Source organism: Cervus elaphus, chromosome 24 (assembly GCF_910594005.1).
Source record: "Cervus elaphus chromosome 24, mCerEla1.1, whole genome shotgun sequence".
Taxonomy (NCBI): domain Eukaryota; kingdom Metazoa; phylum Chordata; class Mammalia; order Artiodactyla; family Cervidae; genus Cervus; species Cervus elaphus.
In genome coordinates, this window is record NC_057838.1 from 63,406,933 (window position 1) to 63,434,256 (window position 27,324).

General features: G+C 36.7%; 1 protein-coding gene across 3 annotated transcripts in view; it reads left to right on the forward strand.

Moving 5' to 3' along the window:
* The window catches only part of SETD2 (SET domain containing 2, histone lysine methyltransferase), a 75,720-nt gene that overhangs the window by 10,116 nt on the left and 38,280 nt on the right, over positions 1–27,324 (forward strand). The window contains exons 2-8 of one of the 3 annotated variants that reach the window (XM_043886041.1): positions 9,279–9,321; positions 10,967–15,324; positions 17,942–18,073; positions 19,589–19,717; positions 22,762–22,885; positions 24,486–24,563; positions 26,293–26,390. In XM_043886041.1, coding sequence (XP_043741976.1) covers positions 9,279–9,321; positions 10,967–15,324; positions 17,942–18,073; positions 19,589–19,717; positions 22,762–22,885; positions 24,486–24,563; positions 26,293–26,390 — 4,962 coding nt within the window. The remainder of the gene's footprint in view (positions 1–9,278; positions 9,322–10,966; positions 15,325–17,941; positions 18,074–19,588; positions 19,718–22,761; positions 22,886–24,485; positions 24,564–26,292; positions 26,391–27,324) is intronic. The other 2 variants (XM_043886042.1, XM_043886043.1) reach the window with 2 other exon arrangements.

A 27,324-nucleotide genomic window follows, 5' to 3' on the forward strand; every position in this document is an offset into this window, starting at 1 on the left:
TACTTCTGTGCCAAAAATTTTAGATTATCTGTAGAAAACAGATGAGTTTTGAGGTACAGTAAAACACTTTGTTAGAAATAGGTTAAAATGGACTCCTGAGGTTTTCCTCAGGGTCACCATAATAGGTATCTTATTTTCGCTCAAGTTTACTGTATCCATTAAAAAATAAATATGAGAATATAATTATTTAGGAAGCCAGTTGTCTAAATTATGAACAATACAGTATATAGTCTTCTTGACAGATTAACAGCAATTTGTATAAAGAATTAAGGTTAATAACTAAATAGTAACAAATTGAAACAGTGATAGTTAAATATAAAACCAGTATTTCCCCAATTATAGAATACTGTTGTGTGTTACAGAGAGACAGTCTACCAAAAAATATTTGGAGCTCATCTTTCTTTGGCTACTTTTCTTTATTATTGGAGAGGATAATGATAATGTCAGAGGTTATGAAATTGGAGCAGAAGTTGGAATCTATGATAGGAAATTTTTTTCAGATATGCACATGCTAGCTGCTCAGTTTGTTAGTGTTGTGCTTTTGTGACATGTAGCTATTAAGTATTTTTATTACTAATTTTTCATACGAATATTTTAAAAGACATATTTGTATGCATGTGTATTTTTTATAATTCTCTGACTTTTAAGGTACTTCGGGTGGTTCCTGACACCATCCGGAAAGGCTGGCCTTCCATTGGAGCCCGTTGCAGCGCGTACCTGCCCGTTGCGTGGTTTAGGCGGTGGGCTCTGCTGTGAGGGCCTCGGGGACTTGGCAGTCCTGTGCTGGGTCGCTCAGTCGTGTCTGGACTGCAGCCCGCCAGGCTCCTCTCTCCATGGGGATTCTCCAGGCAAGAATGCTGGACTGGGTTTCCATGCCCTCCTCCAGGGGATCTTCCCAACCCAGGGATTGAACCCAGGTCTCCCGCACTGCAGGCGGATTCATTAATGTCTGAGCCACCAGGGAAGCCCTTTGTAGTCCTAGTTCTAGAAAATCCAAGGACCATGATAAGTATGTTTTAGAGACTTATTCTTTTAAATGGAGGAATCCCAGTAAGTAGCATCCGGGAACATAGTCATATGTGCTTAGTTAATGTTTGAGTTGACCTGATTGTTCATAACTCTCTTTATCCTATTTTCCTCATAGAATGAATGAGGAAAATTATAATCATGCTAACATTGATGGTAAAACTGTCTTAAATAACTATTAGAATTAGGAGAGGGGGGTCAGGGAATTGAGCTGTATGAGTTGAGCTTATGAAAGTGATTGGTGCTCAAGACACTTTTTAGGCTTCTGTTCATCTTGGTGAAGACTAATGAAACCCAGAGATCTGGTGGTGGTGGTCTGAGATTATGACTGCTGCCTTAGGTAGGACAGTGAATTGTGCTTTGTCTTAGAACGTATTTCACTTAGTGTGATAACTTTAGGGCCATCCATTTTGTTACAAATGGCATTATTTCTTCTTTCATGGCTGAGTAGTAGTTCATTTGCCATCTATTGGTCGCACAGAGTCAGACACAACTGAAGCGACTTAGCAGCAGCAGTAGTTCATTTTATATATGTGTGTGTGTATGTATATATATATATATAGTGTGTGTGTATAAATACACACACACTACAGCCTCTTTATCCATTCCTCTGTCGGTGAAGATTTAACTTATTTCTATGTCTTGGCTACTGGGAATAGTGTTTCTATGAATATAGGTGTGCCTGTATCTTTTTGAGTTGCAGTTTTGTCTGGATACGTGCCCAGGAGTGGGGTTGCTGGATCCATGGCAACTCTGTTTTTAGCTTTTTGAGGAACCTCTGTATTGTTTGCCATAGTGGTGGCACCAGTTTCTGTTCCCACCAGCAGTTAGGAGGACTCCCTTTTCTCCACACCCTCTCCAGCATTTGTTGTGTGTAGACTTCTTAATGATGGCCATTCTGACCAGTGTGAGGTGGCAGTTGTAGTTTTGATTTGCTTTTCTCTAGTGATTAGCCATGTTGAGCATCTTCTCATGTACCTGTCAGGCATCAACGTGTCTTTTTTGGGGAAAATGTCTATTTTAAGATCTTCTGACCATATTTTGATTGGCTTTTTTTTTAATCGAGTTGTTTGTATATTTTGAGTATTAGCCCCTTGTCAGTTGCATTGTTTGCAAATATTTTCTGTGTGAAGAGTTTTATGGTAAATGTTCTCCTTTCATTGTCTTTGAAGTAATTACAGTACTACTATTTCAGTTCTTAGTGTTATAGATTAAAAAGTATTGGAGTTGGTTTTCAAATCCAGTTTAACTGACTTTTAACTGACTTAACTGACTTTTGAGAGTCCCTTGGTCTGCAAGAATATCAAACCAGTCAATCCTAAAGGAAACTAGTCCTGAATATTCATTGGAAGGACTGATGCTGAAGCTGAAACTCAAGTACTTTGGCCCCCTGATTCGAAGAACTGATCACTTGAAAAGACTCTGATGCTGGGAAAGATTGAAGGCTGGAGGAGAAGGGGATGACAGAGGTTGAGATGGTTGGATGGCATCACCAACTCAATGGACATGAGTTTGAGTAAGCTCCCGAAGTTGGTGATGGACAGGGAAGCGTGGCGTGCTGCAATCCTTGGGGTCGCAAAGAGTTGGACACGACTGAGCATCTGAACTGTTTACTCTGTTTTGCCTCTCCGTCAGGTGTTTTGGAAACACATAAAGGGGAGAAAGGGGATTAGAGCATGCCTTCTGAACGAAAGGCCCTAGAAAAGAAAACTTTGGCTGAGTCATATAGTACTTTTTTCATTACACTGTACTAGTTACAGTGTTTACACAGTGTCAGCCTTGATTTTTCAGTGTTCTCATAGGTGTTGATGGTAGACATGAAAACCCAATTGCCTAGTCGCACTTCTGGATATGGTATTAGTTACTGTTGTTAATTCCAAGTCATAGTCCTTCGATCATTTTATTTTACTCTTTGCTGTTTCTCTGTGAGGTGGGCATCTCCCTTGTCAGTTTGAAGTATTCCTTTGTTATAGAGCGTAAGTTTTAACCTCGTACAATAAGCTGTTGATGGCACTCCCCACCCCTCTGTGATGAGAATATTTTGGGAGTTGATGAGGGCTGTGGACCAACTACATTTTCAAAATTGTAATTTAGTGTAACTTGACTTTTGAGATACAAATTAAAACTAGAAACACGTGGTATAGAAGGTATTATGCATTATTATAGTATATATCTGGAATTTGGTATCTGGTAGTGGAAATTGCACTCAAATTTCTCATTTGCAAAATGACTTACAGAATACTGTTTTTATTAATAGATTTGCTTTGAGAACTCAAAAGATAATTTTCACAGGAAGTGAAAATTTAGCACTGTGATGCCTTATCCAAAGAGATTGGCAAATGGGTGGAAAATAGGTTCAAATATTCAGAATATTAGTATTCTCCTTCCCAAACACAAAATCGTTTTATATTCATTGTTGCTGGTCTTTTTTTTTTTTTAAGTTTTTCACCTAAACTATTTTAAAATAAAATGACTCTGAAGTAGAACTGTGTATTGATGTTATTTGGCAAAAGTTAATGTATAGAAAATATTTCCATCATACATAATGTTTGCTATGGTTACATGTTTATGATTTTATTTTGTTTTATTATTGGGGAGTTAAATCTTACAACCATAGGAATAAATTCTAAACCAAATGGGTAAATCCTGGTGATTTGCTTGGGTCAAGGGTTTAATGCTCAGCCACAGCCAGGTGAACAGGCCCTGATTGTGGGTAGGTGGGTGATTGGATGGTAATAGGAATACATATCTTTTGCCAGCACTTTGCTTGCTACATGTGCACACATGGTTTCTTGTTTGCTTGTTTGGAGATTGGTTATCCTCTTTCGTATTGCAATTAAACATTAAGCATTTTTTATTATGGAAAACTTCAGACGTTCATACAAGAGAGAATGGTATAATGAATACTCTTTGCTCTGCCCAATGTACTCATCAAGCTTCAGCAGTTATTAATGTTTTGCCATTCTGGTTTCATCTGTCTCCTACTCTTCTGTTGTTACTGGAATATTTTAAAGCACCCCGGGTATTCTATCATTTCATACTTACAGAAGTAAGAGAGTCTTTAAAAATAACCACAATATCATGGTCATATCTAGTGCGTGCATACATTCTAAGTTGCTTCAGTCATGTCTAGCTCTTTGTGACCCCATGGACTGTAGCCTGCCAGGCTCCTCTCTGTCCATGGGGATTCTCCAGTCAAGAATCCTGGAGTGGGTTGCCATGTCCTTCTCCAGGCATATCTAGTGCCACTGGCAGTAAATATTTAATGTTATTTAGTATACTGTCCCTGCTCACTTTTTAAAAAAAAATAACAGGATCTAAGTAATCATGTGATTCTTAGATTTAAAATCTCAGTCTGTGATAGTCTCCTTATATGTTTGCTACATATTTTGAAGACTGGTAGTTATATCAGGCCTTTCACCCCACCTCCTTCCTGCTAGTAGTTTTTCAGTTACATATTGTATCATGTTGGTCGCAGGTAGGGGAGGGCACATGTCTGGTTGTTTTAATTTTAGTGATGTCAAAATTAATCATCAGATTCTAGTGTAGTTAGTTGGCTTGATCCATTCATTACAAAAGTTCCTCATCAACCTTTCATCTGCTAGGTTTTGCTGCCATTGATGATTATTGCATTTATTAGCTAGAATTTTCCTATAAAGAACAGCTATTAGTCACCATCTGTTTGATTGCCCTGAAACACAGACACATGATCAAGACTCTAGTTTGAACACTTCTGTTATTCTTTATTTCATGATGCAGCCCCTTCTGTTGCTAGGCAGATACATTTACTATTACACTAAATCAAAATATGTCTCTCTGAAACTTTTTACTGTTTTTCTCCCAGTTCTGTGTAATAGCTAATAAATATTTGACTTAAAGAGCAAAGGCTCTGCAGTCAAACAGCCTGAACACTTGGCTCTGCCATGTTACCAGCTATAACTTACGTTTCTTCATTTGTGAAAATGGGAACGCAAATATGGAGTATACTCTTCTTAGGTTTGAGGATCAGATGAGCTAGTTGTATGTAAAGCATTTAATGAAATATCTGGAAAAATGGAAATATTCTGTTAGCTACTTACAATGGTGCTGGCAGTCTAATTGGCTGTAAGACAGTAGTATACATAACGTGGTTCAGTTACCAAGAACTTAGCCTTCAGCTCTTTCTGTTGTGATTCATTGGCTAGTACTAAAAATGAATTTCAGCATTTATACATAATGTCTTTTGAAGGTTATTTGGTAATGGTTATACCTTCTCCCACAATTTGCTAATGAGGAAGATGAAACAGGTAATTTAAGAGATTTAACTCAAAACAGAGAAAAATGTAGTGAAACTCATTTGTATATAATAAGCCCTAAAATGTTCAAATTAGATCCCCATTCTGCCCAATTATGGCTTTTGGAAAACAGGTTACTTTAACAGAAGAACATAATTCAGTTCATGCAAGTGTTGCTAGAGGCTAATTTGGAAGACCAGTTTAGAAACATTTCAGGTATACATACTATTGTTAACATTTGGGATGATATTCTTAGCTTTCCTCACTGACTAGGAACTCTTCAGTGATACACTGGAGATCAGCTGTGTTTACAAAGTGATTTCTTGTTTAAAGAAGATAACTTTACTATCTATATAGACACTCCACATTAAAATAAAATTTCAACTATGTGGGGATGTAAGAGTAATTGATGAATATGACATGGGAGAGAGAAATATGTTTTGACCTATATTTATTTATATAACCAGAGATAGCTTTGAAAAGATGCCATACTTTGAGAATATTCCTGCTGTAATTTCAATAACATTTAAAAATAACATTTAATCTATGCACATGAAACTCTTAGCAGTCAAAACTCTGTTTGAGATACTATGCTAATTGAAGATGTGGAGTTTAGATCAAATGAGATATAGTGCTTATGTTTATTGAGTCCGTTGGCACTAGTTCAGGTTAGTATATTCATTCCAAACCACTTTGCCACAAGTTTCCAGGCCTTTGGTAAAAAGCAGTGGTATTCATGGATTTTTTTTTATCCACATAAATCACATATATTTCTCCTCAGTGTTTTTATTCACTTGTCCTCATGAGTTCCATTTCTTGGATGAGAGGATGGCAAATGTTATAATTTATGACTTGTATGGCTTGTCTTTTCTACAGGTCAGTTTTGAGGTTTTGACCTCTTTTCCTTTGAGAATTGCTTAAAATGAGAAAGCTAAAACCTGATATTATTGTTAAGAAATTTCTTTGATTCAAAAAGTAATGAGAATTTATGCTAGGAATGGGACTGGTAAACCCAAGGAGATTATACAGTAAGGACAAGATGTTATTGATACCTTTGTCTCTTTGTAATTTACACTGTTTTGAGGAAAACAGGCACACTAAATGCAAGTCAAGGCTATATATGTAATTGTCATTCTGCAAAGTTTATGATGGAGAAGGAGGGTGGCTGGCGCTGTGAAATTTTGCTTCTTTCCTAATTTTGGAGATAATCACTTAGTACTTGAGAAGGATTCCTTGCCAGTATTTCCCATGGCTCTTACTTGGACCTTGATGTGTATAGCAAACCAGTTTTATTCTGGAGAGCTCAGAGTACTACTTGAAGTCAACCCCTGGGCTAAGATGTTATGAGCAATGTTATGAAATACTAGTCTTCCGTTTTGTCATTTATCTTCCTTCCTTTTGTTATCAGCCAGTTCTCCTCTCTTTTCTCTTGAGTTTTCATCTCTTCACAATACTACCTCTGCAATTTTATACTCTATTTATTATAGAGTCAAGTTCACTGCCTACCTGAATATGAATTTAGAAAGATTTCAGGTAGTGTTTCTCCAGCTGAGGCTCTAGGATCCCCAAGAGTCCATTAGTCTCTTTAAAAAAAAAAAAATTCTTAAAGGACGAAGGAGTCTGTGACGATATTTAATAGTTTTTCACATTTTATTATGTTGAAAAATAATTAATTTTTTGAAATAATTTCAGGCTTATAGAATGATTTCAAAAGGAATAGGGATTTCTTATATACCATCCCCTAAATGTATATAGCACAGGGAACTCTGCACAGTGTTATGTGCCAGCCTGGATGGGAGGGGGTCTTAGGGGAGAACGGATATGTGTATGTGTATGGCTGAGTCCCTTCACTGTTCACCTGAAACTACCACACGTTGTTAATTGGGTATACCCCGATATAAAATGTTTTCTGTGTTTAAAAAAAAAAATTAAAAAAGAAAAGCAAAAAAATACTGCACTGAATGCAAAATTAATACAGATTCACATGTAATAGAAAAGAAAAAAATAGAAAGAGGCCCATATATCATTCAGATATGAGAAACACCAGCTTTAAGTATTTGAGGAATATTTGAGTTTTAGTAAGAAAGCATTAAAGATTAGGAAGGAGTGACTCTTTAAAGCCTTTACTTATTAAAATCAAGATAAAATGCTGTATCTGATATATGGTTCAGGAAATTCAGTAAACTGAAATCCTGGATTGAGACCTTCTAGGGCCTCACTTTTGTAACCTTGTATCTAGGATAAGAATTGTGTCTGATAAGTCCTTATCCAGATTTTTCTTAAATGTTTCTGATGATAAGGAAACTTAAGTACCCAGTACAGAGGCACATTCCACTTGCAGCTACCTCATGTTTTGTTTTTATAAAGCAGTAAGAAAGACTAACAACTCAGTAGGTAATCAGTGGAAAAGGAGCTGAAAAAAGCACTTCCCAGAAAAAAGAAAAAATGCCAATGACCTATAGATATCTGTTAGGCTGGTAGAACTACAATTGAAGTTAGATCTAAGTACGTTGATGTGTAATTATATCCAGGGCTTTCAGCCCAGAAAAGGTAGAGAGGTGTAATTTCCATTTGTGTATGTCTTTTTCTCCTTTAAAAGCAATGTATGTGACCATATAAGCACACACTTTTTGGAAGGTAACAATAGTCGCCACTAGATAGATCTAATTTTAGTTGTATATCTTTTTGTAAATTTTTTTTTCCCTGTGTACATGTATTTTTCAAATAAAGAAAGCTAACATGTTCTAACCTAAAATGAGGTAAAATCTGTCATTGTGTACTTTTGTTGGTCACAGGTCCAACTTTTGGAATTGTGCAAAAATAATGCTGTTTTATCTTCTAAGTTTTCTGATACTTTGAGATAAATCACTATGGTCCTGTGACTTGTCTTTTTCCAGAGTAAATACAATTATGTCCTTTTAACTGTAGCCATTTCCTGTGTAACAGATGCCCTTACTATCCAGCTTGTGTATGTTTATGAATCTTGTTGATACGGCCCAATCTCTCTCATTATACACGTCCTCCCTTTGGAAGCTTCCTGTGTGTCCTGAGAAGTTGGTTGATTGGTCAATTTGAATAATCATGTCATTCTTTGGTTCTTTGAGCTTGCTGTGACAAAAACTCTTAATTAAATCTTTTCCCACATGTGTCCTGTGACCTAACAGAGATTTGTCTTTGTGTTGACATAGATAGTCAAGATTCTTTAAATCCAGTTCTTCAGTAAGCTGCAGATCTGCATACTGTACGTTTTTGACAGAAAATTGGCTGCATATTCCTCTGGTTTTTCTTCTTTAGTAGCTTTTCCAAAGAAGAAGCAAGGCATTCTAGCACGATCTCATGCTGGAGAGTTAAATGCATGTTTTTGCATTATGTTTTTATGTTTCATAGTGAGGGCACAGGAGACTCAGTACTACCTGTGACTTCTTACCCCTATTCTATCAACTTTCCTTCAAACTTTCCTTTTCTTTGCTCTTGACATTATATTATTTACCAAAGCAAGTGTTCTATTAAAAACATTTGTGGCTGATTCCTGCTATTAATTATGGCCTAACAATTTCATTAATGTCTTTAAAAAAATCTTTTAGGAACAATTCTTTGCATTCCTATCCTTCCACTAAACTAAGTTGCTTGTCTTCCTCTTTGCTGTTACACTTGTGCATACTACTATCCTTGTATTTATTTGCTCCATTATGTTGGAATTACTTTTATAACAATTATATTTTATGTTTACAGAAAATCATAAGAACTTCTTGAAGGGATGAACTCTACTTTAATCACCTTTTCTCTCCATCACCTAGCACAGTGCATAACACTATCTTCATTGAATATTTGCTATGCTAAATGTAACTAAGGCTATGAAGGGACAGATAGCCCACATAGAATATACCTGGAGGTTGTATGTATCCTAAGCTTTAATAAAAAAAACAACTTACATTTCATTCCGTTTTAAGTATTTACGATTTCTTTTTTATTCTTTTGCATGCTTTCTTGGCTGGATGACAATAGAGAAGAAGAAAATGAGGTAAGTATAATTTAATTAGGTATTCAATGATTATGAGATTGAAAACATTCAACATTTAGCTATCATTTTGAATATGAAATGAAGTAGTAGTTTTTGCTTAATTTTGTTTTTGGATTTATAATAATTCATTCCAGTGAGGGATGTTGTATATTTCAAGAAAATGGTTTTTAAACTTTTGAGCGTCAAGAGCTTTTGTCAAGGTAAAGGAAGCTGGCAACTTAAGACAATTTATTTTTACTGTTTTTATGCATTGAGCTTCCATGTAAGATTTAATTTGAAACGTGAATTCTCTTTCTTGAGAAGTATTTGAAGACCCCTACTCTGTGGTAACACGTGTAAAAACGTTTCCCACTTGGATGGTTACTGTATAATGTTTGAAAACTGATTTCAGATTTTTACCATGTTGAAGTAGAAAACTGTTCTCTTAAATAACCAGAGTTGATTAAAGAACATCAATTAGAAAATTGTTGTAGATGGCAAGTGTACTATCTTTAATTTAGACTTGAGTTTGTTGCTGTAGACTTTTCCGATGTCTACAACCTAGGTTAAGCCTTTAACTTCTGAAGCCCACTGGTTCCTTTGGTGGTTTGGCAAATAATGAAGGGTAAAGTCGTCTTAGATATATACTTTGTAGTTGCTGCTTATAGTAGAATAATACTATAAGTCAGCTTGGCCTGGGTATGTATGGGGCCCAGCAGATGTAGTGGTAATGTTCCAGGACAGTAATTTTCAGGAAGGCAGAAAGGCCTGGTTCACATTTGGTTTGGTTGCCTCATCTGTAAAATGAGTGAGGTGGGAAACTGCTCTGTACCAGCGATTCCCCACATCTAGGGAGTCCCTCAGAATTGCCTGAGATGCGTGTTTTCAAAAAACAAACTTCTTGTTCACTTTAGAGCTATTGAATTGATATTTCCTGGAGTTTTGTCACAGATCTATATTTCTACCAAGTACCCAAGTGACTCTTTTTTATATATATATCTATTAATTTGTTTGGCTGCACTAGATCTTAGCTGCAGCACACAGGATCTTTAGTAGAAGCCTGTGAACTCTCAGTTGTGGCATGTGGGATCTAGTTTGCTGATCAGGGATGGAACCCAGGCCACCTGCACTGAAAGTGTGGAGCCCTAGTCACTGGCCCACCAGGGAAGTCCCCTCAAGTAGTCCCTTCAAGTGATGATTCTGTGTGATGCCAGAAGACCACTAGTTGTAATGACTTAAGATGTTTCTTACAGGATAGGGACAAGAACAAAGTATTTTCGTTATGGAGATGTTAGCTATTGCTGTCTATCCACATGCCCTCTTAGAGTGTATGTTGAAATACACGTCAGATTATTTAAAAAATTCTACCTGGAAAATAGTTCTAAAACTGTAAAATCCTTAAGAGACAATAAGAGTAGAAAAATATGGATAATTGTTGAAACTGGGGATGGGTGCTTAGAGGTTTATTAAACTATTTTACCTTTGGATATGTTTAAAATTTTCCATAATAAAGAGGATTTTTTTTATGCTTTTATAGCTTAATGAAATTCATGCTGTTTTTGTCATTAAAAAGGACTTTTTAGTTCTCTGACATTTTAGACTGTGATGCTTGCCATTTAAAAGTAACTTTATTGTAGTAGTAACTGCTCTTTTTGTTCATTCATAGGCAAAGATTGAAAATGTACCGAAAACAGGTTTCATCAAAGGACCAATGTTCAAAGGTGTTGCTTCTAGTCGGTTTTTGCCCAAAGGCACCAAGACAAAAGTTAATTTGGAGGAACAGGGACGACAGAAGGTGTCATTCAGCTTCAGCCTTACAAAGAAAACTTTGCAGAACAGGTTTCTGACTGCACTTGGCAATGAAAAGCAAAATGATACTCCAAATTCCCCAGTTGTACCTCTTCAAGTAGACTCGACCCCTAAAGTTAAGACGGACATTGGAGATACATTATCTACTACAGAAGAATCTTCGCCACCGAAATCAAGGGTAGAATTGGGCAAAATCCATTTTAAGAAACATCTGCTTCATGTAACATCCAGGCCACTGCTGACTGCTGCCACAGCAGCGGCGTCTCCATCTCCTCCCATGGCGCCAGTACCAGCAGTCATAGCAGAATCAACAACTGTAGACTCGCCACCCTCATCTCCACCTCCACCACCTCCACCTCCCCAAGCCACAGCACCCTCATCACCAGCACCAGTAACAGAGCCAGTGGCCTTGCCACACACACCAGTTACAGTTCTGATGACAGCACCCGTAGATGTAGCTGCTAGAGCCTTGAAGGAGCCACCAGTAACAATTGTACCAGAATCCTCAGAAGTGGACACTAAGCAGGACCCTGTATCTAATAATTCAGAAGGACACATAACTCACAATTTGAATGAGCAAGCAGATATTCCTTCACAAAAAGAAGATTCCCATATTGGGAAGGAAGAAGAAATTCCAGATAGTTCTAAGAGTAGTCTGGGCTCTAAAAAAGCAGGTTCTAAGAAGAAATCCTCACAATCTGAAGGCACCTTTCTTGGTTCAGAATCTGATGAAGATTCTGTACGGACTTCCTCAAGTCAAAGATCACATGATTTAAAATTTTCAGCAAACATGGACAGAGAAAGAGATTCAAAAAAGAGCTTAGCAACTTTAAAAAGTGAGGATTTAGGGAAATCTTCACGATCTAAAACAGAGAGAGATGATAAATATTTTAGCTACTCAAAACTTGAAAGAGATACTCGGTATATATCTTCTCGCTGTAGAGAGAGAGAGCGAAGGAGGAGCAGATCTCGGTCTAGATCTGACAGAGGCTCTAGAACTAGTTTATCTTATTCTCGGTCAGAACGATCTCATTATTATGACTCTGATCGTCGCTACCATAGGAGTTCCCCCTATCGAGAAAGGACTCGCTATTCTCGGGCATATACAGATAGCAGGGCGAGAGAGAGTTCTGACTCAGAAGATGAGTATAAGAAGACATACTCAAGGCGCACCTCATCTCATTCTTCCTCTTACAGAGACCTAAGGACATCATCATCCTACTCTAAATCTGACCGAGACTGTAAAACCGAGTCCTCTTACTTAGAGATTGAGAAAAGAGGAAAGTATTCTTCCAAATTAGAAAGAGAATCCAAAAGGACTTCAGAAAATGAAGCAATGAAAAGATGCTGTTCTCCGCCCAATGAACTCGGATTCCGACGGGGGTCATCATATTCCAAGCATGATAACAATGCTTCCCGTTACAAATCTGCCCCTTCAAAACCTGTATCCAAGTCTGATAAATTTAAAAATTCTTTCTGTTGTACAGAATTGAATGAGGAAACCAAACACTCTCATTCTTTTAGTTTACAGACTCCTTGTTCAAAAGGTAGTGAATTAAGAGTGATTAGTAAAATTCCTGAGAGAGAGAAGACTCGGTCTCCATCTCCATCAAATCAACTAAATGATTCACCTACTTTTAAAAAGCTAGATGGATCGCCTGTTTTTAAGTCTGAATTTATAGGACATGATAGCCATGATAGTATTAAGGAAGTAGACTCTTTATGTAAAGTGAAGAATGATCAGTTAAGAAGTTATTGTCTCACAGAATTAAATATAAATGGATCTCCAGGGGCAGAATCTGATTTGGCAGCATTTTGCACTTCTAAACATGACACTGTTTTGATGTCTTCTGATGATAGTGTGACTGGATCAGAGGTATCCCCCTTGGTCAAAACCTGCATGCTTTCATCAAATGGATTTCAAAATAATAATAGATGTAAAGAAAAAGACTTGGATGATACTTGCATGAAGCACAGTAAGTCAGAAAGCCCATTTAGAGAAACAGAACTCCTGGTGTCACCACACCAAGATCAACTCATATCTTTGCCAGTTATGACTATAGATTATTCCAAAACAGTTGTTAAAGAACCAGTTGAGGTGAGAGTTTCTTGCTGTAAAACCAAAGATTCAGATATATACTGTACTTCAAATGACAACCACCCTTCTTCATGTCATTCCGGAGCTGAAAATACTGAGCCTTTAGTAACGAAGATGTCTTCAAATAGCTTTATGAATGTGTATTTGAAATCAAAAACAGTTATATGTGATAATGGAAATCTAACCGATCAGCACTCAAAATTTGCATGTGGAGAATATAAGCAGAGTGTTGGTAGTACTAGTTCAGCTTCTGTTAATCATTTTGATGATCTGTATCAAACTCCAGGGAGCTCATGTATTGCTTCATCTCTTCAGAGTCTTCCCGCAGGAATAAAAGTGAACAGTTTAACTCTCTTGCAACGTGGAGAGAATATATCTCCAGTTTTGGATGCTGTGCCGAAGAGTAAAAACTCAGAGTTTTTAAAGCATGCAGAGAAAGAAACAGTGATAGAAGTAGGTAGTGGCCTTCCTGATTCAGGAAGGGGATTTGCTTCATGGGATAACAGGCATAATAATGGACTGTCTGAGAAATGTGTGCAGGAGGCTCACGAAGAAGAGAATTCTCTATTGCCTGATAGAAGAGGAAGACCAGAGATCTCTTTAGATGAAGAAGGTGGAAGAGGACATGCACATACTTCTGATGACTCAGAAGTTGTATTTTCTTCTTGTGATTTGAATTTAACTATGGAGGACAGTGATGGTGTAACATATACCTTAAAATGTGACAGTAGTGGTCATGCCTCAGAGATTGTATCTACTGTCCATGAAGATTATTCTGGTTCTTCCGAAAGTTCAAGTGATGAAAGTGATTCAGAGGATACAGATTCTGATGATAGCAGTATTCCAAGAAACCGTCTTCAGTCTGTTGTGGTTGTGCCAAAGAATTCTACTTTGACCATGGAAGAAACTAGTCCTTGTTCTTCTCGGAGCAGTCAGAGTTACAGACACTATTCTGATCACTGGGAAGATGAGAGATTGGAGCCAAGGAGACATTCATATGAGGAAAAATTTGAGAGTATAAGTAAAGCCTGTCCTCAAACTGAGAAGTTCTTCTTTCATAAAGCAGCAGAGAAAAATTTGGAAATTTCTTTTATACAGCCCAGCCGAAAACAAATAGATAATCATCTGCCTGAAATTGCTCATCCTCAGAGTGACGGGGTTGATAGTACAAGTCATCCAGACATAAAATCCGACCCTCTAGGTCATTCAAATTCTGAGGAAACAGTGAAAGCTAAAATAGCTTCTCAGCATCAAGAAGAGCTACCAATTTATTCTTCTGATGATTTTGAAGATGTCTCAAATAAGTCTCGGCAACAGACTACTTTTCCTAACCGGCCAGATAGTCGACTGGGAAAAACAGACTCAAGCTTTTCTTCTTGTGAGATCTCCCGAGTGGATGGCTTCCGTTCATCAGAGGAGCTCAGAAACCTAGGGTGGGACTTCTCTCAACAGGAAAAGCCTACCACCACGTATCAGCAGCCTGACAGCAGCTATGGAGCCTGCGGCGGACACAAGTGTCAGCAAAGTGCAGAACAGTATAGCGGGGCACGCAGCTACTGGCAAGGCAACGGCTACTGGGACCCGAGATCAGCAAGTAGGCCCCCAGGAGCTGGGCTTGTGTACGATCGAATTCAAGGGCAGGTACCAGATTCCTTAACAGATGACCGAGAAGAGGAGGAGAATTGGGATCAACGTGGAGGATCTCACTTTTCAAGTCAGCCCAGTAAATTTTTTCTGTCCCTTCAGAAGGACAAGGGTTCAGTGCAAGCACCTGAAATAAGCAGCAATTCCATTAAGGACTCTTTGGCTGTGAATGAGAAGAAAGACCTTCTGAAAAACTTAGACAGAAATGATATGAAAGATAGAGGGCCTCTTAAAAAAAGAAGACAGGAATTGGAGAGTGATTCTGAAAGTGATGGGGAGCTTCAGGACAGAAAGAAAGTTCGAGTGGAGATAGAGCAGGGAGAGACAGCAGTGCCTCTTGGCTCAGCACTGGTTGGGCCTTCCTGTGTCATGGAGGACTTCAGGGACCCCCAGCGGTGGAAGGAATATGCCAAGCAAGGGAAGATGCCTTGTTACTTTGATCTGATTGAAGAAAATGTTTATTTAACAGAAAGGTAAGCCAAATTAATACTTGTCTGAGAAGTTTTAATCTCTTTTTGTAGGAAAAAAACTTAGCTTTCAGAAGTTAATATATGAGTTCAATTGTATGAAATATAGTTGTGTGATAAAATGTAAATTTAAAAATCTAAAAAGTATATTTGCCTATTTAGATTTGGTGGTGTTAGAGTCCCTCAATATTTTTTTCCCTCTCAGGAAGGGGATGTCTGCTTTTTTTTCCCCCCCTCCCTTTACCTCTTTGGTTCTAGAAGTACATTAAAACCAAAGTATATAGAGCAGCCCAGTTTTTCTTAAATTTCTTTTTACATGTGAACCTGGAATAGAAAGTGGAACAAAACTCCGGCAAAATAGTCTGCTCTCAGAGAAGAAAAAAGTTATGTTGGATTTTTTTTTTCTTCATTGTGAAGATTTTTGAAAAATATCTTTAGGTACTTTACAAGCTAGAACTAGATTGAAACACAGTGTTCTTTTGTCATGTTTTAAAATCTGATGCTAATAGATTAAACTTGGCAATAAGATAATGAGTTTTTAGGAAATAAATGGTAAAATCCCTCACATGAAATAAGGTATAATGAGAATAGGCTAATGAAAACATAATCCTCTAGAGCAGAGCTTCTTGGTCAACTTTCTTTCACCTCTTTCTGACAGTCTTAATTTTCTCAATGTAAATATATGTTTAATATGTGTTTAAAAAGTTTATAGTCTCCTAATCACCTACCTCCTTTTGGAAATTTCTCCTCTAGTTGAGAATCAACTTAGCCATCATCCCTTTAAGCATTCAGAATTTTTTAAAATGAAGACAGTTGAGAATCAACTTAGCCATCATCCCTTTAAGCATTCAGAATTTTTTAAAATGAAGACATTTTCCACTGTGGAAAAGGTAAAAGACTTCATCTTAACATTAGATCCATCAGAAGTTTTTCCTATTAAAAAAAAAAAAACACTCTTTTTTTTTTTTGAAGGATAAAAAGAGCCTCTTATAGTAACATTCATTTGTATCTAGTTGTAAATTAGGTTTAACTTCAAAATATTGACTATTTTAAGTAGTACTCCTTAGGTATTCTGTGAGTAGAGTCATGCAACTTACACGATCTTTGTACAGGAATAGAAATAAAATTAACTCTCTGGATTTTATTTAGCAGTGAGTTTCAGATATGTATAAGACTATACACAATAAATTTGGTTGGTGAGAGGCATTTGAGGGCCTTCTGGAGGGGGAAGCATTTATATATATACTTTTTAAATCCTGGAGAAGGAAAAAAAAAAAAAAAATCCTGGAGAAGGGCATGGCAAACAACTCCAGTATTCTTGCCTGGAGAATCGCATGGACAGAGGAGTCTGGCGGGCCGAAGTCCACAGGGTTGCAAAGAGTTGGAGACGACTGAAACGATTTAGCACACACGCAACATTTTACGGTGCTTGACGTATGCTGGGCATTTGTAGAAGCCACTGAGAAGCCAAGTTACTGTCAAGTATGAGCATTCTTACGGCTAGTGAAACTAGGCTCACCTGAAAGAAATCTGGGCTTGTTAGTCCTCATCTGACCTTCCAGAGCAACACAAAATAAAGCTCCTGCTTTTATATATAGCTTCTAAGTACTTGTGAGAAGGTATTTTGTTTATCTTTAGTCATCTTTCTTCAGGCAGAGCATATTCTTATGTGTGTTAATGAATTGTGTCTTTAATTGATCCAGATGAATCATTCTTATTATTGCAACTTGGTGAAAACTCTCATGACCCTGCTTAGGTACTTTGTAAAACTGGGACTGTAGAAGAACTAATGTTGAAGGTGAAAGCAGATTAGTTAGGAGATTAAGACGGTCTCCTAGAGCAGGAGCTGTGCTCTTCACTTGTCTGTTAGTTGAAGAGTAAGTCATAGTTCCCTGATCTTAAGAAGGGGAACTTATTCATCTATCCTTGAATTTTTTTAAAACAGGATTTGCACAAAAATGATGTTGCTGAAGGAATCTCTAAAGGGTTTGATTGAGTTAAATTCTTGATTAAAAACTATTTTTGTTTTTTGTTCGTTTGTTTTTTAAGCAACCCCTTAAAACTATTACTTGTATAACTATGAGGACTGATTCTTTTTTTTTTTTTTTGACCACATGGCAGCATACAGGATCTTAATTTCCCTACCAGGGATTGAACCTGTACCCCCTTGCAGTGGAAGCATGAAGTCTTAACCACTGGACCACAAAGAAGTCCATTAGGATTGATTCTTAAACTTAACTTTATTAATCAGCTGTGTTATTACCTGATACTCATGAGTTTTCCAATTTCCCTCTGGAGCCAAATATGAGTACTGACTTGAAACTGCTCAGAATTTGAGGCTTAGATGACAAGGACTAGGAAAAAAGGCTGAGTCCAAAATGATAGACTTGACCTTATCCCATCCTCCCATTTGCCAAGGCTGAGGTTGCCTCTGATCTATTTTGCAACACAGGTTTTCAGTCTCATAAATGCTTAGTGGTTCAACATTTTTTCTTTTTAAATGATTGACTTAACCAGAATCATTAAGTGGAAAACAAATGAGATTTGGCATTTTTTGACTGTGTATAATGTATCATTGCTAGGACATTTATTTAACCAATTTTAATAAAATTTTACCTAATAGAAAGAAGAATAAATCCCATCGGGATATTAAGCGAATGCAATGTGAGTGTACACCTCTTTCTAAAGATGAAAGAGCTCAAGGTGAAATAGCATGTGGGGAAGATTGTCTTAATCGTCTTCTCATGATTGAATGGTAAGTAAATTAGAATGCTCTGCTTTTGCTCAGTTATTCTATCAAATGTCTCTAAATATTGAGAAGAATTATTAAGAAGAGTAAAATCTTAACTTTTCTCCTCTTAGCTACTGTTGAGTATTTATGAGCCATGAAATCTCCTGTGTGAAACTGGAGATGAAAACTCCAATCTCCTGTTTATAAGGAGACAGATTTCCCTCACATTGTGCATTAGATTATGACACGCACTGTAAGTGCTCTGTAAAGTAGCCCTAATGCTGACATAGGAATATTAATTTTTACCTAGTCTCCTTTTATCTCTTGTAAGGTTCATGTCCTGAGAAGTAAATGTTGGTATTTTTAAATTTTTATCATAAAATGAACTAAAATCCTAACATTTCAAAAGTGCTTAAAGTAAGTGTCTTGTTCTCCTAAGCCTCAATCCCTCTATTTGTAGTCTTTCTAGATAATTTTTATGCCTGTAGGAGCAGAGGTGGACATTTCCTCTTTTTATGTGTAAAAATGAAATTCTTACTGTATGTACTTTATGAAACTTTGTTCCCCCTCGCTTGCCACACACGCTTTTAATATGTTTTGGAGACCTAGTCAGAGCTACATATTTTTACCTACCCAAATCTTTCTCTTGACTATATTGTGTATTCTATTCATAGTTAATGTGTAATTATTAATCTTCTTTTGATGGACATTTGCTTCAGTATTTTTCATATAAATAGTAAATATCTTTACATTAAAAAATGTGATTTTTAAAAAACAATGAGAATGAAAATTATATCATTTTTAACCATCAAAAGATTATTAAGGTGCTTTATAGTATAGGTGGGCCTCCCAGGTGGCGCTAGTGCTAAGGAATCCACCTGCCAGTGCTGGAGATGCAAGAGATGCAGGTTGGATCCCTGGGTCGGGAAAATCCTTGAAAGTAGGAAATGGCAACTCACTTTAGTATTCCTGCCTGGAAAATTCCGTGGGCAGAGGAGCCTGTTAGCTTTGGACTATTAAGAATTCAGTAAATTTTTTATTTTTTCCAGAAGCCATTGTGGAAGAGCCTTGCTACTTCATGTTGTGCTTACTCTGAACAAGGATGTGTTTAATGATGACTTTGGTTTTGCTTAAATGTTGCTCAAGTAGTTAGCTACATTCAAAAGATGAAATTAGTGATGATTGAAGTGGAATATAAGAGAAGGTGCACCGATTGAAAATAAGTTAGCTCTGCATAGTTATCAGAGTGCCACAGGCTTCCATGCAGTCTGGAAAGGAATCCTAACACCCTGAGGGAGGAGTAATAACTAGTTGATAAAACTGTATTTTGAGCACCATGCGTTTAACTAACAGTGTAGGCACTCAGTTCTAAGGAATCCCTTCATGATGGAAAGAATCATTGAGGAAGGCTCATTTGGAGATGTACCACACATATGCTGATTATGCCATAAAGATAAGGATATATTTACATAACTCTAGTGAACATGTTTTTGGTTCTTTTGCTGCTTTGAAGAATTAATTTTCTGTGTCTCTTTTCAGTTCTTCTCGGTGTCCAAATGGGGATTATTGTTCCAATAGACGGTTTCAGAGGAAACAGCATGCAGATGTGGAAGTCATCCTCACGGAAAAGAAAGGTTGGGGCTTGAGAGCTGCTAAAGACCTTCCTTCGTAAGTTAGGTTTTAATCACCTTTCATTTCATTTGTGTTGTTGAAGTTGGTTAAATACCTTTTAGGAAAATAATTTGCCAATTGCACTGAAATTTAATAATAATTATTGTGCAGAATGATGCTTGGTAGCTAGTTTTTGGTTTTTTTTTTTTTTTTAATTCACTTATTTTAGGAAATTAAATAGAAATCTCTTCTCTATATATATGAGAGAGCAGTTTGTCCCTTGTGATGTTTCGAATAGGCAGGTCCTTCTTTGTCTGATAGTCACGTTAACTTTAATTCCAAGTAATTACCAAGGGTTTGTGTAGACCCCCAAAATCCCCATGAAATTCTGTAAAAAGGAGTTAGGACAGAATCTATAACAGTGAATCTATATAAAATTGAGTTGGGATAAGAGTGGTGGAGAGTGTCTAAGGATATTAGAATAGAGAATTAAAGCATACTTGATAAACAGTAAACATTTTTGAATGAATAAATGTTGCCTTCTGTCTAACTCTTGTTACTTTTATATGTAATGCAATAAAAGATCAGTTTATTTTCTACCATGTTCAGTATTTCCTTTAGCCACTCATTGTTTTATACATAGTATATTTAAGTATTCTTATGAAAGTTGATTGTCTTTTTCTTTAAAGTTAAGTATATATAGATTACATGTGTTTATGGTGGAAGAATTTTTTAAAATACATCAAAGGAATAAAGGAAGAAAATAAAACAGTTGCTGACTTCTGGTGACTAAAGCACAGCTATTCTTTCAGAATCCTAAGCATATGGCCACACTTGAATGGGAATTGGAATGGGGTGAGGGGTTTTAATCTTTTTATTGTGAGGATTCAAAGCAACCAGGTACTTTAGTTTTCTGACAGGAATCCTCATGTATCTTTTGAAAGGCTGGAATTGATATTCATGTCACTCTTATCTTTTTGAGGATCAATCAGAAAAACATGTTTCGTTAAAAAAGTAGTAGAAACGTCATTTTTCCCTTTTCTACAAAGTATTATCACAATATCTTGGTTCGTAACCATTTTTAAATTTTTTCTTTGAAACATATCTCACAGAATCATCTAAGTATATTCCATATCCAAACTCAGTGGATCCTTTATAATATTTTAAATAAATAATAGACAAGCTTCCCTTGTCTATTATTAGACATCACACTCAGTATTTCCCAAGGCAGTCCAGTGCGTTTCTAAAATCACTAACTCTGATCTAGATGCAGGTTTTATTCTACTGAAGCTAGCCAGATTTTTCTTTTGGAGAATCTTTTTTTAAAATGTATTTATTTAAAAAAATAAATAAATAAAATGTATTTATTTTTTAAGGAAACTCCGGTTTGTTCATAAACTTCTGTTATGGGGTAGTAATGGATACTATTGTCTTTTGGCGGAGTCTGCACTAACATAGCTTCAGCTTAAATATAAATTCTTATTATATGCAACAGAGACTATTTGTTGGCTCAGAAATCCATTTCTTTTATGAAGAAGGAAATGGGAGAGGAGAAAGTGTGTGACTGATTGACATAGCAGATTAAAATTTCCTAAAGCTCTTGAGCTTTCCTCAGCTACTCACGAAGAACCCTGCTTTGGTAAAAAAATATATTAGGACTTAATGTTTCCATGTTTCTGACACCTTCACTCAGGTAACCTCCATATGCTGATGGTAATGCCAGTTTTATAAACTTTTGATTCTGAGCTATTTAGATGTTCACTTTTAGAGTATTCCCGCTTAAAGGACACACTGTCAGATGTGCACAGTGTAAGCAGGTACTTGGAACAAAACTACTAGTTAGTATTAAAATATGACAGACTCCACCAAAAAACCAAGCAAATCCCTACCAAACCCTCCAGTTTTAGGTTGTAGGAATGGAAGGCAATGCTGTCCAGGTTGAACTAATGTTGTTTTTGTTGTGTGTTTAGTTGCTTGGTCATGTTCGATTTTTTTTGTGACCCTTTGGACTATAGCCTGCCAGGCTCCTCCATCCATGAGATTTTTCAGGCATGGACAGAGGAGCCTAGCAGGCTAGAGTCCAAAGGCTTGCAAAGAGTCTGATACAACTGAGCAGTTGAGCATCAGCAGATTTTGGGCAGCTATCACCTTTGTGTAGTTACAGAAATTTCTATCACCCCAGAAGGAAACCCCTTAACCCAATCAGCAGAATCTCCTTGTTGCTCCCCCTTCCCAACCTTTGGCAACCTCTAAATCTGCCATTTCTGTGGATTTAACTATTCTAAATATTTGTTTCTGGCTTCTTAAAGAAAGTTTTAAGTATAGCATTTTTTTAGCATGCCCCCCCCCCCAAAAAAAAGAAATATACTGATTTTGTCTGTATGTCATAACAAATACAAATGATTTACATTTTTACATTTAAAAAGTCTCTTGGGTATTCGTTGCAGATCAGTCGTTTAGTGGTGTCTGACTCTTTGTGACCCCATGGACTGTAGCCCACCAGACTTCTTTGTCATGGGATTTCCCAGGCAAGAATACTGGAATGTGTTGCCATTTCCTTCTCCAGGGGATCTTCCTGGACCAGGGATGGAACCCATGTCTCCTGCATTAGCAGGTGGATTCTTTACCGCTGAGCCACCAGGGAATGCCAGTGATTAATGTGAGGGCATGTTCATTTATTTTCTTGCTGTGTGTCTTGGGGGGATCTTAGTTCCCTGACCAGGAAATGAACCCCAGGCTATAGCAGTGAAAGACCAAGTCCTACACCCTGGCCCAGGGAATTCCCAGGGCATATTTATTTTGCAAGGATTAGAGAATACTTCCAGGTAGATCATTCCTTGTCAGAACTTAGGAGTAAAGCATAAAGAAGTATTTGTTTACATGGAGGTAATAACTTCAAATCATTGGTGAGAACGAGCTTTTATAAAGGGAGAGAGGAGACTGAGAATTCATATCTTCAATAGAGAAGAAACAGATAAGTAACTATTAAAGAACAATCAAGGGTAGAAGCTAACTGAAAGAAACCAAGAAGAGAAGCTTAATCATGATTATTGATAAGTGTTAGAGAAAACTAACAGACCTCTTTTTCTTTTTTTGGCCAGGAACACCTTTGTCCTGGAATATTGTGGAGAGGTACTTGATCATAAAGAGTTTAAAGCCCGAGTAAAGGAGTATGCACGAAACAAAAACATCCACTACTATTTCATGGCCCTGAAGAATGATGAGGTAAGTGGCATGAATGTGTTTGTTTTGAAACAGATCTGGAAATTGTTGAGTTTGAAAGGGGTCATTGATATGGACTGATCTCTGAAATATAATCAGTGGCAAAAATAATTAGCTGAACAATGTGTATAGTTTTTTTCTATTTGCTTAAAAAAAGGATGAGGGAGAAGTATTTACATGTATATGTAAATGTAAACATGCATGTTTCATACTACAGTTCTTAAAAATCATTGATATCTCCTAAAGAGCTTTTGTTTATGTGGATTATATTTATCAATATATTAAAAGCTGAGAAGTTGAAAATATTTTTTTATTAAACCATTTAAAAGTGACAGCCTATTATATATTGACACAAATATGCTTTTATGAAAATTGTTTTCCAAAAAAGTTGTTTTTTAGTGAGGAGCACCATTTACAATTTCTTTAATGACTGGCTTAATAAATTTAGCTAGATTCCATGTCTGCCTCTGTTCAGTCTAGAAATGCAAGGTGTAGGGACTTATCCTTGGATCTACTGCTTCTGACTGTGGACCCAGCAAGAGTTTTAACAAACTCTCCAGTGGATTCAGATACATACCCAAACTTGAGAACTACATACCGTGGTATTTCATGCATGCATTTTAAAGTGAAGTTTTATACACGTGAAGTAAGATTGCAGTATAATAGGATGTAAGAAATAGCTAAAAGAAAATGAAACATTGATCAATATGGAGATAATTTGACCCAGAGGTGAAATGTTGATATCAGATCTCTTCAGAATTAAGAAGCTGGATATTTGACACTGTGATGTATAAAGTTATGTGAGAGAGTTCTCTAAAGGAACAGGAGATTAAGGGTCTTAAGTTTGCCAGATGCTTTTCTTTTGCAAAATGCACATATATATATATTTTTTTCAATTATTTTTATTAGTTGGAGGCTAATTACAATATTGTAGTGGTTTTTGTCATACATTGACATGAATCAGCCATGGATTTACATGTATTCCCCATCCCAATCCCCCCGCCCCAATCCGATCCCTCTGGGTCTTCCCAGTGCACCAGGCCCGAGCACTTGTCTCATGCATCCAACCTGGGCTGGTGATCTGTTTCACCCTAGATAATATACTAAACAGACATTTCTCCAAAGAAGACATACAGATGGCTAACAAACACATGAAAAGATGCTCAACATCACTCATTATCAGAGAAATGCAAATCAAAACCACAATGAGGTACCATTACACGCCAGTCAGAATGGCTGCTATCCAAAAGTCTACAAGCAATAAATGCTGGAGAGGGTGTGGAGAAAAGGGAACCCTCTTACACTGTTGGTGGGAATGCAAACTAGTACAGCCGCTATGGAGAACAGTGTGGAGATTTCTTAAAAAACTAGAAATAGAACTGCCATATGACCCAGCAGTCCCACTTCTGGGCATACACACCGAGGAAACCAGATCTGAAAGAGACCCGTGCACCCCAATGTTCATCGCAGCACTGTTTATAATAGCCAGGACATGGAAGCAACCTAGATGCCCATCAGCAGACGAATGGATAAGGAAGCTGTGGTACCTATGCACATATATTTAAGGTCTCATTTTTAACTCTTAAATTATCCTTATCCCTAGATAATAGATGCCACTCAGAAAGGAAATTGCTCCCGGTTCATGAATCACAGCTGTGAACCAAACTGTGAGACTCAAAAAGTAAGTTGAGGTAGATTTAAGAGTTTGAAATATTTGTTCACAACTGCTGTTCTGACTATTAATTTTAGATCTATATCAAAGATACCCATGGATATTATTTTTAATCATTTTTTATTACTCTGTTCTTGAAATTTATTTAAAATAAGTTTAGATTTATAGAATAATAAGTAGTGAGGACTGAGTTCCTATATGCTATCCTGCATTAGCTTCCCCAACTGTCTACTGAATGTAACCATAGTACAGTTACCCAATCCAGGAATACTATTAACCATTAACTCATTTAAAGACCTTGCTTAAATTTTGCCATCTGTCATTTTTCTGGTCTGGGATCCCATCCAGGAGCTCCAATTGCATTTCATTGTCACATCTCTTTGCCTATAAGTTTAATATATTGTTAAGGTGCCAAAATGAAAAACCAAATTTTAATTTTGATGAAGTCCAATGTGTAGTATTCAGATTTTATATCAGTTATATATCAGTCTTAGCCAGGTGCCAGATTTGGTGGTTTTAATATTTGTAAGGGACTGAACGGCTGCAGATGAGAAAGACAATCTGTGGTGTGCATGTAGGTATACTTCTCACCCTCAACAAGGCCAGACTTTAGGTCTTGGTTACCTTTAGGTCCCTGTGCCTGGCACATAGTTGACGCACTTGATAAATCCATTTACTGAATTTGATAATAAAACATTTTGAGATAATTAATGATCTCCATACCCTCTGATTTGTGGTTTCAGCTTAGGAAAAACACACACACACACATGCGTATATGTACATATATGTGTATGTGTGTGTATATACACACACATACACATATACGCATTAGAATATTGTGGTTCTGTTTTAGGTTGAGAAAGTGATGGATCCACTCCCTAGAAAAATATATCAATAATTTCCTCTCATATTGAAATAGTGGTTTTGACTCTTGGATATTTTTTGCTGTTTGATCACTGTACTAATAGATGTAGCTCTCCCAAGAGCCGAAACATATAATGAATAGGAGAACCCAGTGTGGAATTATTTAATTAAATTCTGGTTCTAGTTTTGACTGCAGCTGGTAGCCACATGTCTAGCCATGAGACTAGTTTTACTGTGTCCCTTCACCTCTTCAAGCCTGGGTTTTTCATCAGTAACATGTTCAAATGGTCTGGACAGGAGTTCTCCAGTCAACTTACATCTTAGATATTTTGGAATTACAAGGTCCATTTCTGGTATATTTACCCCTATTTTAATTGTCGAGTTTTTTGCTCTTTTCTGCTGCTTCACTTTCTGTACGCTCAGCATTATAACCACTGCTTCATGTAGTTAAACTTGTGGCATTATTGTTTTCCTGTTTCCACGCCCTATCTTATCTTAGAAGATAGTTACTTTTTACATAGTATAAAGTAATACAAATTTGTCGGGTACTCAGTGATACCAAACGTTCCCTATATGCCTGTTTATAGTACAAGTGAATCCTTATTGTATGGAAATGTGTTTTAAAATAACTTAAAATAGCAGTTACTTTTATTAGAGATAAATTATAGATGATACTCAACTGGTAGCTCATTAAATAAGATTGATACTTCTTTTTTTTTTTTTAATTCTTCCATTGCTCTTTGGAAAAGCATTTATTGTCCAAAGAGACACATACATAACATAATTAAGGCAGATAATGATGATCTTTAAAAAACACACACACACACAGATTAACCAGTCACTAATTTATTTTCTTTTAAAAACAACACCTTAGTGGACTGTGAACGGACAACTGAGAGTTGGGTTTTTTACCACCAAACTGGTTCCTTCAGGCTCAGAGTTAACATTTGACTATCAGTTCCAAAGATATGGGTAAGTATTGATTCTGTTCTGTTTTGCTGTTTCTGATGGGGAAATACTGTTTAGATGTAGGAGTCTAAAACTTAGGTGTGAATTACTAGAAGTTATATGTACTTTTAGTTCTTATCTATAGTGTTCTCTTTTAGTATTTTCTTTTTGCATGTCACATCAGGCCATTAAGGGATATTGTACAGGAACTACATGTTCCTCTGAACCTCATTTATATAATTATGTTTCTAATGTAATTTTAAAACTTTTTGTTATAGAAATGTCAACAGGGCGTAGATGTGTATAAAGAGAACAATAAATCCCTGCCTAGCCATAATTCATCTGTCAATTATCAGCTCATGACTAATCCTGTCTCAATATCATATCATACTCTGAAAAAATATTTTTGTTACCTAGTTCTATCTACCAAAAACTGATACAATAGCACTGAATACCCCTTGCATTTATATTGTGGTTTTATAAAACCCCACTAAAAGAAGAGTGTGAAGTTTGTGACAGGTATTGAACAAGATGACTCTGGATTATCTCCTCATGCCAGAAAACCAGTTATAAAAGATTATGAGGGTCATGTCCAGAGGATTCAGGACTAACTTGAATAGAATCTCACTTACTGAAAGTGGCAGAGTTTTTATTTAGACTTAAGCATCAATAAGAATAATAACGACCAGTGGTTTGAAACACACTATATAAAATCCATGAGTTTAATGATACTTTAAAACTGCATTAGTCATAATTGAAAGGAACCAATTCGTGATTTTGAAAACTATGGTTTTTTAAATTGAAATATAGTTGATGTGCAATAGTACAAAATTACGTGTGTACAACATGTGTTAAATCACTTCAGTCATGTCTGACTCTTTGCTACCCTATGGACTGTAGCCCACCAGGATCCTCTGTCCGTGGGATTCTCTAGGCAGGAATACTGGAGTGGGTTGCC